Source organism: Microtus pennsylvanicus, chromosome 21 (assembly GCF_037038515.1).
Source record: "Microtus pennsylvanicus isolate mMicPen1 chromosome 21, mMicPen1.hap1, whole genome shotgun sequence".
Lineage (NCBI taxonomy): Eukaryota > Metazoa > Chordata > Mammalia > Rodentia > Cricetidae > Microtus > Microtus pennsylvanicus.
In genome coordinates this window covers 32098008-32113538 of record NC_134599.1, presented here as the reverse complement: position 1 = coordinate 32113538, position 15531 = coordinate 32098008, and the positions used below count along the sequence as shown (strand labels likewise).

The 15531-nt window shown below is 38.8% G+C and overlaps 1 protein-coding gene across 1 annotated transcript in view; it reads left to right on the top strand.

The window, feature by feature from the left end:
- Positions 1-15531, top strand: part of Thada (THADA armadillo repeat containing) — a 302624-nt gene that overhangs the window by 72496 nt on the left and 214597 nt on the right. Inside the window, exons 24-26 of the mRNA XM_075955218.1 lie at positions 2437-2550; positions 4860-4982; positions 9617-9708. Of these exons, the coding sequence (XP_075811333.1) occupies positions 2437-2550; positions 4860-4982; positions 9617-9708 (329 nt within the window). The remainder of the gene's footprint in view (positions 1-2436; positions 2551-4859; positions 4983-9616; positions 9709-15531) is intronic.

Below are 15531 nucleotides of genomic sequence, written 5' to 3'. Positions count from 1 at the left end.
AAGCACCAATACCCTCTCAGTACAAAATCAGATACACCCTTATGTATAGTAAGAAGATCCACAAATTGAGCAGTGTAATAAACACAGTGGAAGCAGATAAAGTAGCCTTCCTTCTTAGTCTCCTATAGTTTGTCTCTTTCTTTTATTTCTCTCTGTATGTCTCTTTAATTTGTTTATCCTTGTTTTATTTGCATTGGTGTTTTGCCTGTGTGTATGTCTGTGTGAGGGTGTCAGATCTTGGAGTTAGAGACACTTGTTAGCTACCATGTGGGTGCTGGGAATTGAACTTGGGTCCTCTAGAAGAGCCGCCACTGCTTTTAACTAATGAACTACCTCTCCAGCCCTTATTTCTTTCTCTTCTTCCTAGTCTCCTTATGACTTTTTTTGATGCCCATGGGGCACCAATTGCAGAAGTGATTGACTGAGGTCACTGGGTAGCCCTGAGGAATGAGCTTTTTACATGTTCTTAGCCTCTTTTGTATAAGTCTTTCTTTGTCCCACCAACTCCCAAATAATGACATGGAGACTTCTTATTAATTATGAAAGCTCAGCCTTAGTTTAGGCTTGTTTCTAAATAGCCCCTATAGCTTAAATTAATCCATTTAAATTACTTTCTGTGCTTTCATGTGGCTTGTGGCTTTTACCTCTCCTCCTGCATGTCCGGTTTCCACTGTGTCCAGCTGGTGGCTCCCCTTTGTTCTTCCCAGAGCCCTCTCTGTCCATACGTCCTGCCATACCTCCTGCATAGCTAGGTGTGCTTTAGCTTCCTACTTGCAATTCCTTCTGACCTTCTGTGTTTATGTGGTCTTCTTTTCTGAGGACAAATTTCAGGTAATGGAGGGTGCTGCCCCGTGTTTATGCTATGTGCTTATTCCAGCTGGGATATTCACCGTGTGCTACCATTTGATCATAGTTAGAGAGTGACCACTGAGTCCATTTCCTAAGCCTGAACTCAGCAGGCTGCATCGCTATACTTTTGTCCGGTTCTTGAGGCAAGTTTGAGTCATGTTTCTGGGAAGAATACCTCTCAGTAATTGAGTATAGCTTTGTTATTTATTTTAGTGGAATAAAGTTTTAATTGCCAGAAAAATCTGCTCAAACAGGGTTCTATTTTTCTTAGGATGATGTACCAATAAAGTAATACTCTTTGTTCTGCTGACAACTTCAATTTAAAGTTAACTGTGGTGAAAAACTACCATTTTAGTGTATAAGTTTACCCTTTGTATTAACAGACCTTTTTAGACATTCGTATAGTATGTTTTCTGACATAGATATATTGTGATGAATTTAAGTCTGTTTATATGTTTTTCTTCTATACTCATTGCATAGCTTGTCACAGATTTATAAAATGAAGAATAGTTGCGACTCTGGCTCTAGGGAGCCAGGTGCTACATTTTACAAGATGTAGATGTGGAGGGGGCGAGCTCAAGAATGTAGCTGAAGTGTCTTTTCTTTGGCAACTTTGTTGAGATAGAATTCACTTGTGACAACAGTTCATGCATTTAATGTGTACAATGCAGTGATTTGCATTATATTCTCAGAGCTTGATAACTATTAGCACAATCTAATTTGAGAATATCTCCTAACCCCAGCCATTAGCACTTACTACTCACTCCCCATTCCACCCACCTCTGCTGCTCTCAGAGCACTAATTAGGCAACCACTAATCTTCTGTTTCTGTGAATTTGTCTGTTCTGGACCTTTCATGTAAATGGAATCATATAATGTTGTCTTTTATGTCTGGCTTCTTTCACTTAGCAGTATATTTTCAGAATTCATTCATGTTGCCGCATATATCAGTACTTCATTTTTTTCTATTATATTGCCTTAAGTGGGCTGATAGTTCATTATTTTGTTTATTGGATGCTTGTCACAAAGTAAGTAAGTGGCTCCTTTGAAATCCAAGTGTAAGATCTCTTTGGAGTTTGGAATGTGTCTTTGTCCTGTGGAGTTTTAAATGCTGTGGTATGATTCAACTTTCAGTAGACTCTTCTGTGAAGAATTAAATTGTTGATCAATATCTAGAGGGCCGGAAAACCTTTAGAAGAAATCTAATCCAGAATGTTTTTGTAAATGTTTAAATAAAGAAAAAAATTTCTTATTTGATCAATTTATTTCTGAAAGTGCTGTTTTACCTGATTTTGTTTCTTACAAAGTGGCTTATCAGAGTCATTTATTCATCAGTTGCTTATGATTAGATCAATGAAAAGCAAGCAGAAGGGTCTGTGGAGTTGACATGATTTCACCTTAACCTAATTTCATACATGAGCAAGGAAGAGAAGTTAAGCTACCTGGTTAAAGCAGCCTGACTTCATTAACTTAACCCAGTAGTCTTGTTTTTATAGAGGGTATTTTCAGTTTGGGGGTTAATTTCAAAGCTGATAAATAGGTGTATGCAAAATCAAAGCTCATTGATTTTGGTATTTCCCCCCACAGGCATTGTTGGCTTCTGAACCAAAGAAAGGAAAAATGGATTTGTTGAAAATAACAATGAAAGAGCTGATCTCTTTGGCTTTATCTGTAGACACCTCAAAGGGCACAGTCCCCCAGGTATGCTGAAAATGCTCTTATACTGCTTGAAGGCAGAGTAGTTAAGTCTCTGCTGTATATTTATTTCTTAAAGGTATCTGCTAAAGATACACAGCTGCTGAAGGTAGGTTAATGTGAAGTGTTTAGGAGGTACGCTGTTAGTTTTGCTTTTTTGGTCTTTCCTATCCATAAAATAAGCTTGCTTGTATTGGTGAATGTGTGCTGCGGGAGCTCCTTCCGTAATTCCAAACTGGTGTGGGATTTTTTTGTGACTTACACTTTCAAACATGAATGATTTTTAAACTGTGTTGAAAACATTTAGCTGACAAGATATTTCCTAATGTTACTAATTGCATCTAAAAATTTGAAACTGAGTATGTAATCATACTTGAATTTCATATGTGCTTCTTTGAGTTGACGTAAACTTTGTAGTTGAACAGTTGAATCCTTTAAAATGTGATGTCTTATTTTAGTATGTTTACATTTTAATTTTAAGTGATGTTTTAGTTTCTTCTAGTCACTGTGTATATGTCTTTGGGTCAGCATGCCTCACAGCTGCACTCCACCACTAGGCAGTAAATACTATGTGCGCCTTGTCTTCTAGATGTCCTTGGCAAATACTTCTTAGTAGGATGTTACTGTGGAAGGCCCATGCTCAGTTAGGGGACAGAGCTAAAGTTTATAGAAAAGAAAAGTATGTTTACTTGGTTTTAAATTATAGGTGGTATCAGGTGCCATGGCCATAAAGTGGACCAACTGGGAGAAAGTATTGTGTTTATTAACATATACATAGTGGCCAGTTACTGTAAGAGAATTCTTTGGGAAAAATAACTAACATTAATCATTTTTCAAAAAAGCCTATATCAAGACATTTTTCAATGAAATGTGAGAAATATAACTACTTATATTTTTTTAGGCAGAGACTTTGAAAAAGACTCAAATTGACAGGAACTTTGCTAAGTAACCAGGTTCTTTGGCATCAGTAGTATTGCTTACTGTCTCTTCTTCTTTCTGCCTTGCTAGGGTTGTAAGAAATCTGATTTTAAAAGTCAGCTCAGTGGCTCAGCACTTTAACTAGGATGTGAAGGCTTAGGTCTGGTCTCCAGCACCACAGAGGTTTTTTTTTTTTTTGGTTTTTCGAGACAGGGTTTCTCTGTGGCTTTGGAGCCTGTCCTGGAACTAGCTCTGTAGACCAGGCTGGTCTCGAACTCACAGAGATCCGCCTGCCTCTGCCTCCCGAGTGCTGTGGTGCCACCATCGCCCGGCACCACAGAGGTTTAATGATCTTAGCTGTATTTTTGCTGTTTAACATAAATCTGTTTTATGTTTGAGTGTTAGTTTTCTAACATGTTAAGTGGACACCCAGCATTTATTTTTGTTTGTTTGTTTTAGTATTTTTAAATATGGTTATTGAAAATGTACACTTAAAGTTTTTGTTTGTTTGTTTTAGTATTTTTAAATATGGTCATTGAAAATGTACATTTAAAGTTTTTGTTTGTTTGGTTTGGTTTTCTTTTTGGCCTCGAACTCAGAGATCTGCCTGCTTCTGCCTCCCGAGTTCTGGGATTAAAGGCATTATTAGGCACACTACTGCCAAACTTATATTTCTTTCCTTAATAATCAGTTAAAGTGCATTGTACAGTGTCAATGTCTAGACGACTTGGTAGTATTCAACTATAAATGTTAAAAAGTCTTGATCATTGCTTAAAATTTTTAATTATTTATGTGTGTGCATGTTTTGACTACATGCATGTATATGTTCAATATATATACCTGGTTCTTATGGAGGTCAGAACAGGCTGTCAGATCCCATGGAACTGGAATTACAGTGGTTTTGGGCCACCTTGTGGGTACAGAACTGGGGTTTTTCTGCAAGAACAGCTAGTGCTCTTAATCTTTGAGCCATTTCTCCAGCCCCTTGACCAGTGTTTTAACATGTATTTATTTTAAAAGCATTAAAACAATATTTCTTTCCAATTACAGTGTGATCAGAGCACAGTCTATAAGATAGTAATAGTTGCTGTTTATTGAGATTCTGTTTGTGGGTGGGTTTGGGATCATTTTTTAAAATTAATTAAATGTTCCATGTATGTTTGGAAACAACCTACCTGTTCTTATTTACTAGATACAGAAGTCTACATATGTTCAATGGATGAAACTTTATTGTATTGTTCCATTTCATAATATCTTTATCTAGATTTTCAGTTCATAAGTGTATTCTCTTAACTGTGTTATTCCATTCAAAAACAGTTCACTTCTGGTTATTTGTGTACAGTTTTAGAGTGACCATAATTTTAAATCCACCACTGATCTTGAACTTCTCATTCTAGGTTCATGCTTTAAACATCCTCAGAGCCCTGTTCAGAGATACACGCCTGGGAGAAAACATTATTCCTTATGTTGCTGATGGAGCTAAGGCTGCAATTCTGGGATTCACGTCACCTGTCTGGGCAGTGAGTATTCTTGCCATCTGTGCCCACTGAGCTAATTATGCTTTTGAATAACAGGTTTTTGATAAGCTAACCTTTCCCTGATGATAAAATATATATGTTGCATTTTATCAACTAATTTCTTCAGGGGATAAGTGTTTTGATCAGACTACATTTATTTACAGTTTCTATTGTTGTAAAGTGACACCATGTTTTTCCTATAAAGAAGAACATTTAATTGGGGCTGGCTTACAGTTTCAGAGGTTCAGTCCATTATATCATGACGAGAAGCATGGCAGCATGCAGGCAGATGTGGTACTGGAGAAGGAGCTGAGAGTTCTACATCTTGATTTACAGGCAGCAGGAGATAGTGAGCCACACTGAGCATACCTGAGCTTAAGAGACCTCAAAGCCCAGCCCCACAGTGACACACTCCCTCAAACAAGGCCACCACACCTACTCCAACAGGCCACATCCCCTAATAGTGCCACTCCCTGTGGGCCAGTGGGGTCGATTTTATTCAACTACCACAGGGTTCCATTTTATCTCCTTTGTGGATTTATCATTAATAAAAACTTTTATTTTGTGGTTGCTTTGACATCTGTATGTCTTATGCCATATAAAATGTAAGAACTTATTAATAGTGTGCTTCTATTTATCTCTGTCTGGGCTGTTACTGCTTCCCATTTTTCTTTGCTGTATGTGGTGACTCAACACTATCTACAGGTTGTTTTATATAACACCATGTACTAAGTTGTTACTTCTTTTCTTTAAATGATCCATTATCATGCTTTTTAATTTACCACTTCAGCCATTTTGAAGTGTACACAACTCAGTGGCACCAGATACATTGGTGTTATCACTAGTGCATGTTTTCTGAATTTTTTCCTCACAAGCAGAAGAGTCTTTACCCATTCACTGGCTCATCATCCCTTGTGCATTCAGCTATGCTTTCTTCTCTGGATTTGTCTGGCCTAACCCATCACATAAGTGGAGTCTATAATATATGTCCCTTTGCATTTGGTGTGTTTCAGGACTTTCCCTTATTCTATTGATAAGATGATAGACGTTAGGATTGTTTCCAAGCTTTTAATTATGAATGATGCCACAATAAATACTTATAGTCCAGTTCTCTGAATTCCTGCTCTCAGCTTGTTTGGGTCTGTCACATGGTAATTCTGCTTCCCATTTTAGGAACCTGTTTCCTACAGTGACAGCCATTTACCTTCACATCGGCCACAACAAGAGCTCCACTTTCCTTACTTCATCACCAACATTTATTATTTTCCTGTTGTTAATGACAGCCCATCCTAATAAGTGTGAAATAGAATTCTATTCTGGTTTTTGAAATAAAAAAATATTCAGACTTATTTATTTTTTTCTGTGTATTAGTGTTTTGCCTGAACATATATATGGGTACCACATAATATGTGTGATGCCTGTGGAGGTCAGAATAGGTTATTAGAGGCCCGAGAAGTGGAGTTACAGATGGTTGTGAGCCACAATATGGGAGATGGAAACGGAACCCAGCTCCTTTGCAAGAGCAGCAAAACTTTTAACTACTGACCTATCTCTCCAGACTTTCCCATTCTGGTTTTGATTTGCATTTCCAAAATGATTACTAATACTGATTTAGAAGCAGAAAAATTCTTAGTATCTTAATGCATCTTTCAACATCTGTGGTTTCCTTTATCCATCATGTGCTGTATATTTAGCAGTGGAGTCTTATCTTCTAGTTCTAGTGAACAACCAAGAGCAGTAGCACTGTCTTCTGTTGTTTTGAGGGCTTCTGGGACCTCCCTGACCAATTACATATTGGGAGAAAGCTCATGCCTGGCACTGAGATCTTAGTAACTCATGTATTCTGGGAGAAGCACTGTCTTCCCATACAGGGTAACTGTGCTCAAGTTCCTTTTAAACAGTTATTACTGTATTTAAAAAATTAGCTTCCAAAATAGTGAGTTTCCACAAGGGCTTTTCATATATCTTTCCCTGCTTCTCTCTACCGTCTTTGTGGGGTCAATCTGAAGCGTCCCCATAGGTTCAGGTGTTGGAACACGTGGTCTCCACCTGGTGGTGCTGTTGGGAAGGCTGTGAAACTTCTCAGGGTGCTCTATGCCTTTGAAGACATGCTCACTGGGATCAGGTCTGGAAACTTTATTGCCCCACTCCCTTCCTACTCCCTCTCTGCCTCCTGACTGTGTACACAATGTGAGCAGCCGGTTCCCAGTCCTGCCGCCTACCTTCTGTCCCACGGTGTAACTACACCAGAGTAAGCTCTTCTTTCCTCAGCTTCCTCTTGTCGGGGCAAACTGCGGCAGGTGCATATCTATAATCCCAATACTCGAGAAGCCGAGGGAAGAGGATAGCCAGATCCCGTCTTAAACAGCAACAGAGTGGCAGCTGGGATTATGGACTGGTGGTAGAACACTTGCAGAGCACGGGCAACTTGCCCGGGTTTTAAATAAAGAATATTTAAAACTCAGCAAGAAAAAGACTCCCCATTTAAAGGGAGCATAGTGAATCTGAATACATTTCTCCAAAGAGGACATTCAAATGATCAGTAGACATACGAAAAATGTTTACTAGCATTTTGTCATTAGGGAAAATACAAGTCAAAACTGCCCATTAGAATTTTTTAAAAAAGGATATTAACAAACATTGAGATAATCCAGATCTGAGTTGGGGCAGAGACAGTGATGATGACAGAACAAGATGGATACATTGCTGCTTGGAGACATTAGGCAGGGCTGTGACAGGGCTCCGTTATTTGCTGACTATTGATTGGATATCAGTAGATCACTGCCCAGTTTGGGGGTTAAACTGTGAATGGCATTTATATATCCATAAAGTTCATTTTCAAGGCTATCATAGATGAACTGGCTCTTTGGGCTTTTAGAGGAGAGGTTGCAGTGGGTGCCCTTAGGACAGATATAGTCTGCTGCTGTGTTTCATTTGGCTCTTATGACAGTTCCTCACTTTTCTTTAATTTGTTGCCAGCATTTCCAAATAGTGAGATTTCACATAAAAATCAGGGTTTCTGGCTTCTCTTGAAAAAAAAAAAACAAAACAGAAGATCTGGCAATAGTATAGTGGCTTTATATTCCCTCGTGGCCACTAGCCAGCCTAATAGTAACTGCCTTAGACATGGTGCACTGACGTCTTTGTTGCCACTGTTCCTGGGCATTTGGGTTTGTGGCCATTCCTGCAATGGCTTTAGAAAGTTGTTTTCTAAATCTCTTATTATTAATTTCTTTTTAAAAATTTATTGCACTGTGTGCTCATGCATGTATAGATGTACAGCTCATGTATGACAGTCAGTTACAAGATTGTGAGTCAGTTTTTCCTTCTACCATATAGGTCCCAGGTATGTGACTTAGGTCTTCAGGCTTAGTGACAAGTACCTTTACCTGTTGAGCCATCTGGCTGGCTCACATTCTTAGTTTTTACGACCTTTCAGCTTATATTACTAGTTGACATATATTATGATGATGATTCTACCTGCCCAATTAGAATATAGATTCTGTCATAGCAGTTTTTAATTTCTGATTCTGAATGTTCTCAGGATTCTGGTATAATTCAGTGTAGATTTGACAAGATAATTGAGGAAGGCTGATGAAGTTAGGATAGTCAATATTTTTACATGATTCTGAAGCATCTTGACATGCATTGTTTAGTAAAGATAGTCTCTGTTAGTATGGTGGAGAAACAATTATAGTTTATTCTTAATAATTTTCCTTTATTAAAAAGATTTCTCTTATTTTTTCCCATGAGAATGTTTGCCAGAATGCATATATGTGCACCGTATGCATGCCTGGTTCCCGAAGAGGTTAAAAGAGGGCGTTGGATCTCCTAAAACTGGAATTGTGTATGGTTGTGAGCCACCATGTGGATTCTGGGAATTGAACATGGGTCCTCTGCAAGAACAGCCAATTAATCCTCTTAACTGCTGAGCAATCTCTCTAGTCTGTTTTTTTTTCTTCCTTTTTGAGACTGCCTCATTATATAGCCCTGACTGGCCTGCAACCCATGATTTTCCTGCTTTGGCCTTCTAAATGCTGGGATTACAGGCTTGTGCTGTTGCCATGACTGGGTGTCTTGCTTCATTTTTATTAATCGGTTATCATAAAATAATTTCAAAGTTAAAATTACTTGAGTGGGTTACTGGCATTGTAAGATTAATAAACAGCATCTTGAGTATTGACTGGCGTCTTGGTTGTTTTAATTACATGGATTCTATAAAGTTAAATCAAAAGTTTTTTTTCACAGGAAAAAGAAGGAGTTCAGGTTTCCTGGAGTGTTCATCATCAGGATGTGGGGAAAGAAGTCTGCTTCATTCTTTAGACGCATATAAACATATGGTGAAACAATTGATAGCATTAGAAAAGGCTATGTTAGAAAGGAAGAAAGAGCAGGTGTGTTATATGCGTATGGTCGGATTGTACAGCTGGGTCAGTTTAAGAGTAAGTCATTGAGAGAATTATCAGAAAGGGTTTTTTTTCTCATTTGCTTTATTTTATGAGCGCAAACCTTATTTTCTTTAGTTTCACTCTGCCAGTTAGGTAATGATTTTTTAATATCTACTTTAAACATTGTTAATGTTTATTTCATGCCATGAGTATTTCTTAAATATTATTTTATGTTTATTTTTACATTAGGTGAGAAATTCATCCACACTTCTCTTTAGTTCCTTGATCACAAGAATTTTTGGAGTTAAAAGGGGAAAGGATGAACTTTCCAAAACAAACAGGTAAGCTCAATCCAGCCTCAGCTTTATACAGCACTGTCCAGGCTACAGTGACTGCCAGATCCACAGATTCGTCAGTGACCTAAAATTGTAAAAGTTCTATAATGACATAAAGCATGCCACCAAGTCCTAGGGCCGATCAGCTACTCAGTATGCAGGTCTGGAAAGTGCAGAGACAGAGCAGGGTGAAAGGGCAGAAATAAAGACTGACCTCAGTGCAACAGCAGAGATTTTTATCTTCTTCAAATATTTCTGAAATGTTCCCAGTTAATCAATCTCTCTCTCTCTCTCTCTCTCTCTCTCTCTCTCTCTCTCTCTCTCTCCCTCTCCCTCTCCCTCTCCCTCTCTCTCTCTCCCCCCCGTGTGCGTATATATATGTATATACATATATATATATACATATATATTAGTGTTCAGCACATTATGTTCGCTTGTCCAGGTAGAAATGTAACCATTTTTGAATTCTGATCAATGCATGTCCCTGAGTCCCTTTTCATTGTACTTAGTATGTGAAGCAGGTAGAGAGACTCAGTCACTTAGAAGAAACAGTGCTTTTGGCTTGTTGGAATTTACTGTCTGAGATATTTTCACATAACATGTTATTCTTGTTGAACCTAGGAAACCATTTGATTATGGGTAGTTTCAAAGTGATATACAAGTTGTGTATGTTTCTGAAGAAGAGAAGCTCCGAGTAGGAGCACAGGGGAGGATTTGAAGCTAGTCCAGTTGGCTTGCAGTTGCTAACACTAGATGTCACTGTTGTTGCGTGCTCAGTTGCTCTTGTAGCATCATTTAGGATCCAGTTTGGTTTGTCTTGAGGTTCTCCCTCCCACCTAAAAGGTTGCTATACTCCACATTTGTTTTAGGCTAATTGCCTTACAGAATGTGTTCTTGCGCTGGCACTAAGTCTTAGGAATTAGCGTGTACACGATCCTGTGACACCACAATAGCAGTGCTTGAGTTGCTGAGATAGGAACATTGTAAGAACATAGGATGAACTTGAGGCTAGCCTGGGCTACAGAAGTAGACCATGTCTCAAAAAGAAAAAAAAAGCTATTTATTTACCAAATATTAAAAAGGAAGGTAATTGGGTATATGTATGAATTTCCCAAGAATTTGATGAAAATACTAGACTACTATATTTTATTTTTGAATTTATCCATGTACATCTATCTGTGTGAGTGTATGTATGTTTAGTGCCCACAGAGACCAGAGAGGGCATCAGATTCATTGCAGCTGGAGTTACACATAAACTCCGGTTATCACAGTTGAACTGCAACTGGTTTTAATTGCTTAAATCATCTCTCTAGTTCTTATTTTGTTTTTAAAAACTGTTTCATCTTTAAAAATAAAATATTACTCGTTTGTAATGATGATTTTAATTTTTACTTTTCTTAAAGTAATTTGCCCATTTAGTAATATAAAATGACTGATGCTGTTTCTCTTCAGTTTTGTGTACTTTGTAATAATTCTACAGTGTCCTAAGGTTTCACCTAATTCAGTCTGCTCATAAAACCATGATTAACAGTGATATAAACTGAGCCTGAGGGTACAAGCCTGTAACCTCAGTACTTGGAATGTAGGTAGGAACATCTGGAGCTGAAAGTCACTCTGGGCTACATAGTTAGTTTGAGGCCAACCTGGGCTATATGAGACTTTGTATTGGAAAAGCAAAAATAAATAGCTTGAATTCTTTTTATAGTTGTTGTGAAGCTATTCTTGGACATTACTTATACATTTTACTGTGTGCAGTAGAAAATGATATTTATTTCATTTAGATTGAAAGAGGGTGGAAGAATAGAGTGGTGATACATATAATTTTAATCATTTTGCCAAAGCTATACTGATGGAAACACTAGTATACATTCATTCTCTCTGAATGGGAAAAGTTAGAAAATCACAACTTTCCTAGAAAGAGGGAAGTGGAGTAGTTTCAGGGTGGTTTCAAGTACAATTGAAAAGGAAAATGAAGGAAGTAGGAAATTGATTATGTATTTAAATTGATGACCACTTTTGTTAAGAGCCTTTACTTTGATAACCTGAGGGTTTGTCTGCGCTGTCCTTATACAGGCTTCTGCTTTCTCTGGACTGGAAAGTCTGGCATAGCTGTAATTGGACTTGCTCTCTAAAGCCTTTCCTGACTCAGATTTGCAGCGAGTGCTCTGCCTTTGTGCAGTAGTCAATTGTATCACTGTTTGTTGAAATGCTTATTTGCTCTGTCTTAGACAATATTAGGTCTCCAAGAGCAGGGCCTTTTCCATCTTTTTTGCATATATAATAATGGGACCCTTTATGAGTGCTGGAAGTGATGATTTTTACATTGTCTCCTTTTTTGGCATCAAATAACTAACCTCACCTGATGGCATCTCTCAGGATGGTAATACTTGCTTTCACAACTTCACTGTCTGCCTAGAGGCCTTGTAAATGTATGCTCTTGGTCAGGAATGAGTTGACAGGAAAAGACCAAAAAGAACATCTGTCTTTTACCTCTGCTGTGAAAATTATGTCTCTTGGAGTAAACCACTTGGTTTCTAGGTATTCTGTTGCCCCTAGAGATGACCTTGACAGACTCCTCGAGCCGCTCTGCATTAGTTAGCTCACTGTCATCTCAGGAATGATAAGACCCAGGCTCATGTCCTCATGGGGTCGTCGTCAGCCCAGAGCCAACCGTTGGACTTCTCCTATGACAGTATTGGGAGCCCTCCAGAGACCCCTGTGCTCTTTTCTTTTGTTACTGCCCCTGTCATCCTTCTTGTCCCGCAGTTTTGCTTTTAGATGTTGAATTTTGAGAAAACTGCAGGATCAGTGTCTTGATATTTTTTGTGTATCTGGTGCCTTACTGTCTTACCTGTAGGAGACTCTCAGACATACTTGCTTAATAAATAAACCAAAATTTTGATGCTAATCAAAGGAATAAGAAAACTGGTTTCTCTTGCCTTTATCCCAACTGGCTGCAATAATTGACTGAAACAAGTTAGCTTGCCTCTCTGTGTCTTGAGTTTCTCCCCTATAAAATGAGGGTTCTTGGAGTAGCCCCAAGGTCCTAAAATACTGAGCTCCAGCATTCCATAAGTCCCTAGAATTGCAGCCTTGGGTAAGTGCTGTATTCCTAGTGCATAGACCTGCCACATAGTAGGGTGGAAAAAAATGGACTTTCATATATAAAGAAGTGATAGGGGGTCCCTGTCTCCTCTGTTAAATATATTAAAACAAATGTTCCTTTGAGCCAATTGGCCTTGTTTTAGGTGTTTACATTATGAGGAATTTAATAAGTTTATTAAAAAATAAGCTTAAAGATATTATATATAAGTATATATAATAAATTGGTTTTTTGTTTGTTCATTTGTTTTTGTTTTTGTTTTTTTGAAACAAGGTTTCTCTGTAGCTTGGAGCCTGCCTATAACTAGCTCTTGTAGACCTCGAACTCACAGAGATCTGCCTGCCTCTGCCTCCCCACCCCTCAGTGCTGGGATTAGAGGCATATACCACCACCGCCTGCCCAAAGAATTAATAAGTTTTATTTGTGTGTTTCAGCCATGTATTTGAAGAATATCTTGTATTGGTTTTGGCTTTAGATTGTTTCAAATAAAGATGTGAGGAGCATTCATGTTTATATACATAATTTTTTATGACTACAGAGTTTCACTATCCTGGAATGAGTGGCTAGGAGTCCTTAAATTTAAATTTATTTTTATGTTATGTGTCTGGGCAAACAACTGCATGTGTCTGTGCAACATGTACGTGCATTACCTGTGGAGGCCAGAAGAGGGCGTGAGGTCCTTTTGACTTTAACTTACAGATGGTGGTTAGCTGCCATGTGGGCACTGGTAATCAAATCCAGGTCCTCTGGAAGAGCAGCCAATCCCCTTAATCACTGAGGCATCTCTCCAGCCCCCTAATTCTATGTTCTTAAATAATATTACTATACTAAGATTTTCTAAAGCTTTTTCCCTTTGTGCTTCTTGTCATCTATCAAACTTATAATGTGGCCCGACTGCAAGGTTCTGTGATCCGCAGGCTGTGCTTTCTAAAACAACCCCCATCTACATGGAGAGGTTTGCCTTGATGACCCCTCATTTCTACCAGCAGGAGCAAAATATATGTGGCTTTTGTTCTTTTCCTAATTTAATCCCTATGTGAATTAGCCTTCAAGTAGGTGGGTTCGAGCTCTATGGCCGATCAGTATATAGCAGTCTGAAGAGCTTTCCTTTGACCATATGACATCCATGTGCTCAGTGAAGAGGGGCAGCTTTTGCACTTCCTGTCTCAGTGCTGTGAACTCAGTATTAACAGGGAGAGGAACGTTGAGGGTCTGTAACGTGCCCATAATCAAGGAGCTCACAATCAGCTGGGGAGACAAGGACCTATACTTTTGAATCAGGTGAAATAGAAAACACTGTACTATAATTGCCTGCACAACATGATACAGATAGTGAATTCTCTAGATATTCGTAAATGGAAAAATAAAGTGGAATACTCTCCAGGGGAAATAGCGCCCTCTTCTGGCCTCCACGGGGTAATGCATGCACATGTTGCACAAACACATGCAGGCATTTACCTAGACACATAACATAAAAATAAATTTAAATTTCAAGACTCCTAGCCACTCATTCCAGGATAGTGAAATTCTGTGGTCATAAAAAAGTATAGTAGATGAGTAGACTTGGGGTACGTGAGAGAAAGTCAATCTAAAAAGGGAAAGGCTTGCTCCTCTCAGTGAAGATCACACCCAAGGAAACAGTATAGGAAGATTTCGTATGATTTTAGAAGAAAATGTGTCTGGAAAAGCATTATTTGATCCAAGTGAAATGATTTCCAGTGACTATGTTTGCAGGTGTTACAATGACTTTACTTTCTAGGCTATAAATGACAGAACCATTTATTTATTTGTCTTACTGTCTTGGTGTGTAGACATGCCAGTGTCTTCCCCAGCCCCGTGCTTACAGGAAGACTGTGAAGCAGTTTCCAGACAGAATGGCTTTTTCTCCTGCTTTTCATGTTTTCTAGGAAAATAGATTCCACAAGTTTCTGTGGTTACCCACCCCATTGTTGAGGAAAGAATCAGATATTCAGAACTAAAAATGAGAGCTGTAGGGTGTGTGGGCCTTTGTGTTTTTGAAAATGTAATTATTAGAATTCAGAATGACTTATTTGATTTGAACTGTGTAGTAGAATTGCAGCAAGTACTTATTTGGCCAGACTGAAAACCAGAATTTTCTTTGACTGTGGCTACAATTATATCACCATCTTATAGACCAAAAGGATTCCCATTTTCTCCACTAAATGAGCTTCTGTTGTGTTCTCACTCTGACAGGAATCAGAAGTATTCCATGTCAGGGCCAGAGCCAGAGCCAGAGCTCAGTCGGCAGGGGCCTGAGCAGCCTGCCCAGTGCCCTGTCCAGTCTCCTACCACACTGGGAAATCCCACACTTGGAAGTTAGAGGCAGCAAGGTTGGAAGCACAAGTTCATCCTTAAGTTAGAAGCCAGCCTTGGTCACAGGGCATCTTGTCTTAAAAGAAAGAAGGGGTGGGAGGGAGGTGTCACATAAGCTTGAAAAGCTCATTCAGTCTCCCGAACTGCGATGGAGGCAGAAGGAAAGACCGAGTGTAGAGTTGTCCCCTGAACTCTACACCATGCTTGCACAGGCAAACAAACCAGTACTCCACACCCTAAAGAATAGGATATGTGCTTGCTGTGAGAGTCTCTGTTAAAGGACAGGCGAATTTCTGAGAAAAGCTGGCATTCCTCGGTGCCCTTTCTATGTATCCAGTTTAGTGTTAATGAGAGCCTGGTATCAGGTGAGAATGCCACCTTTTCCAGTGTGG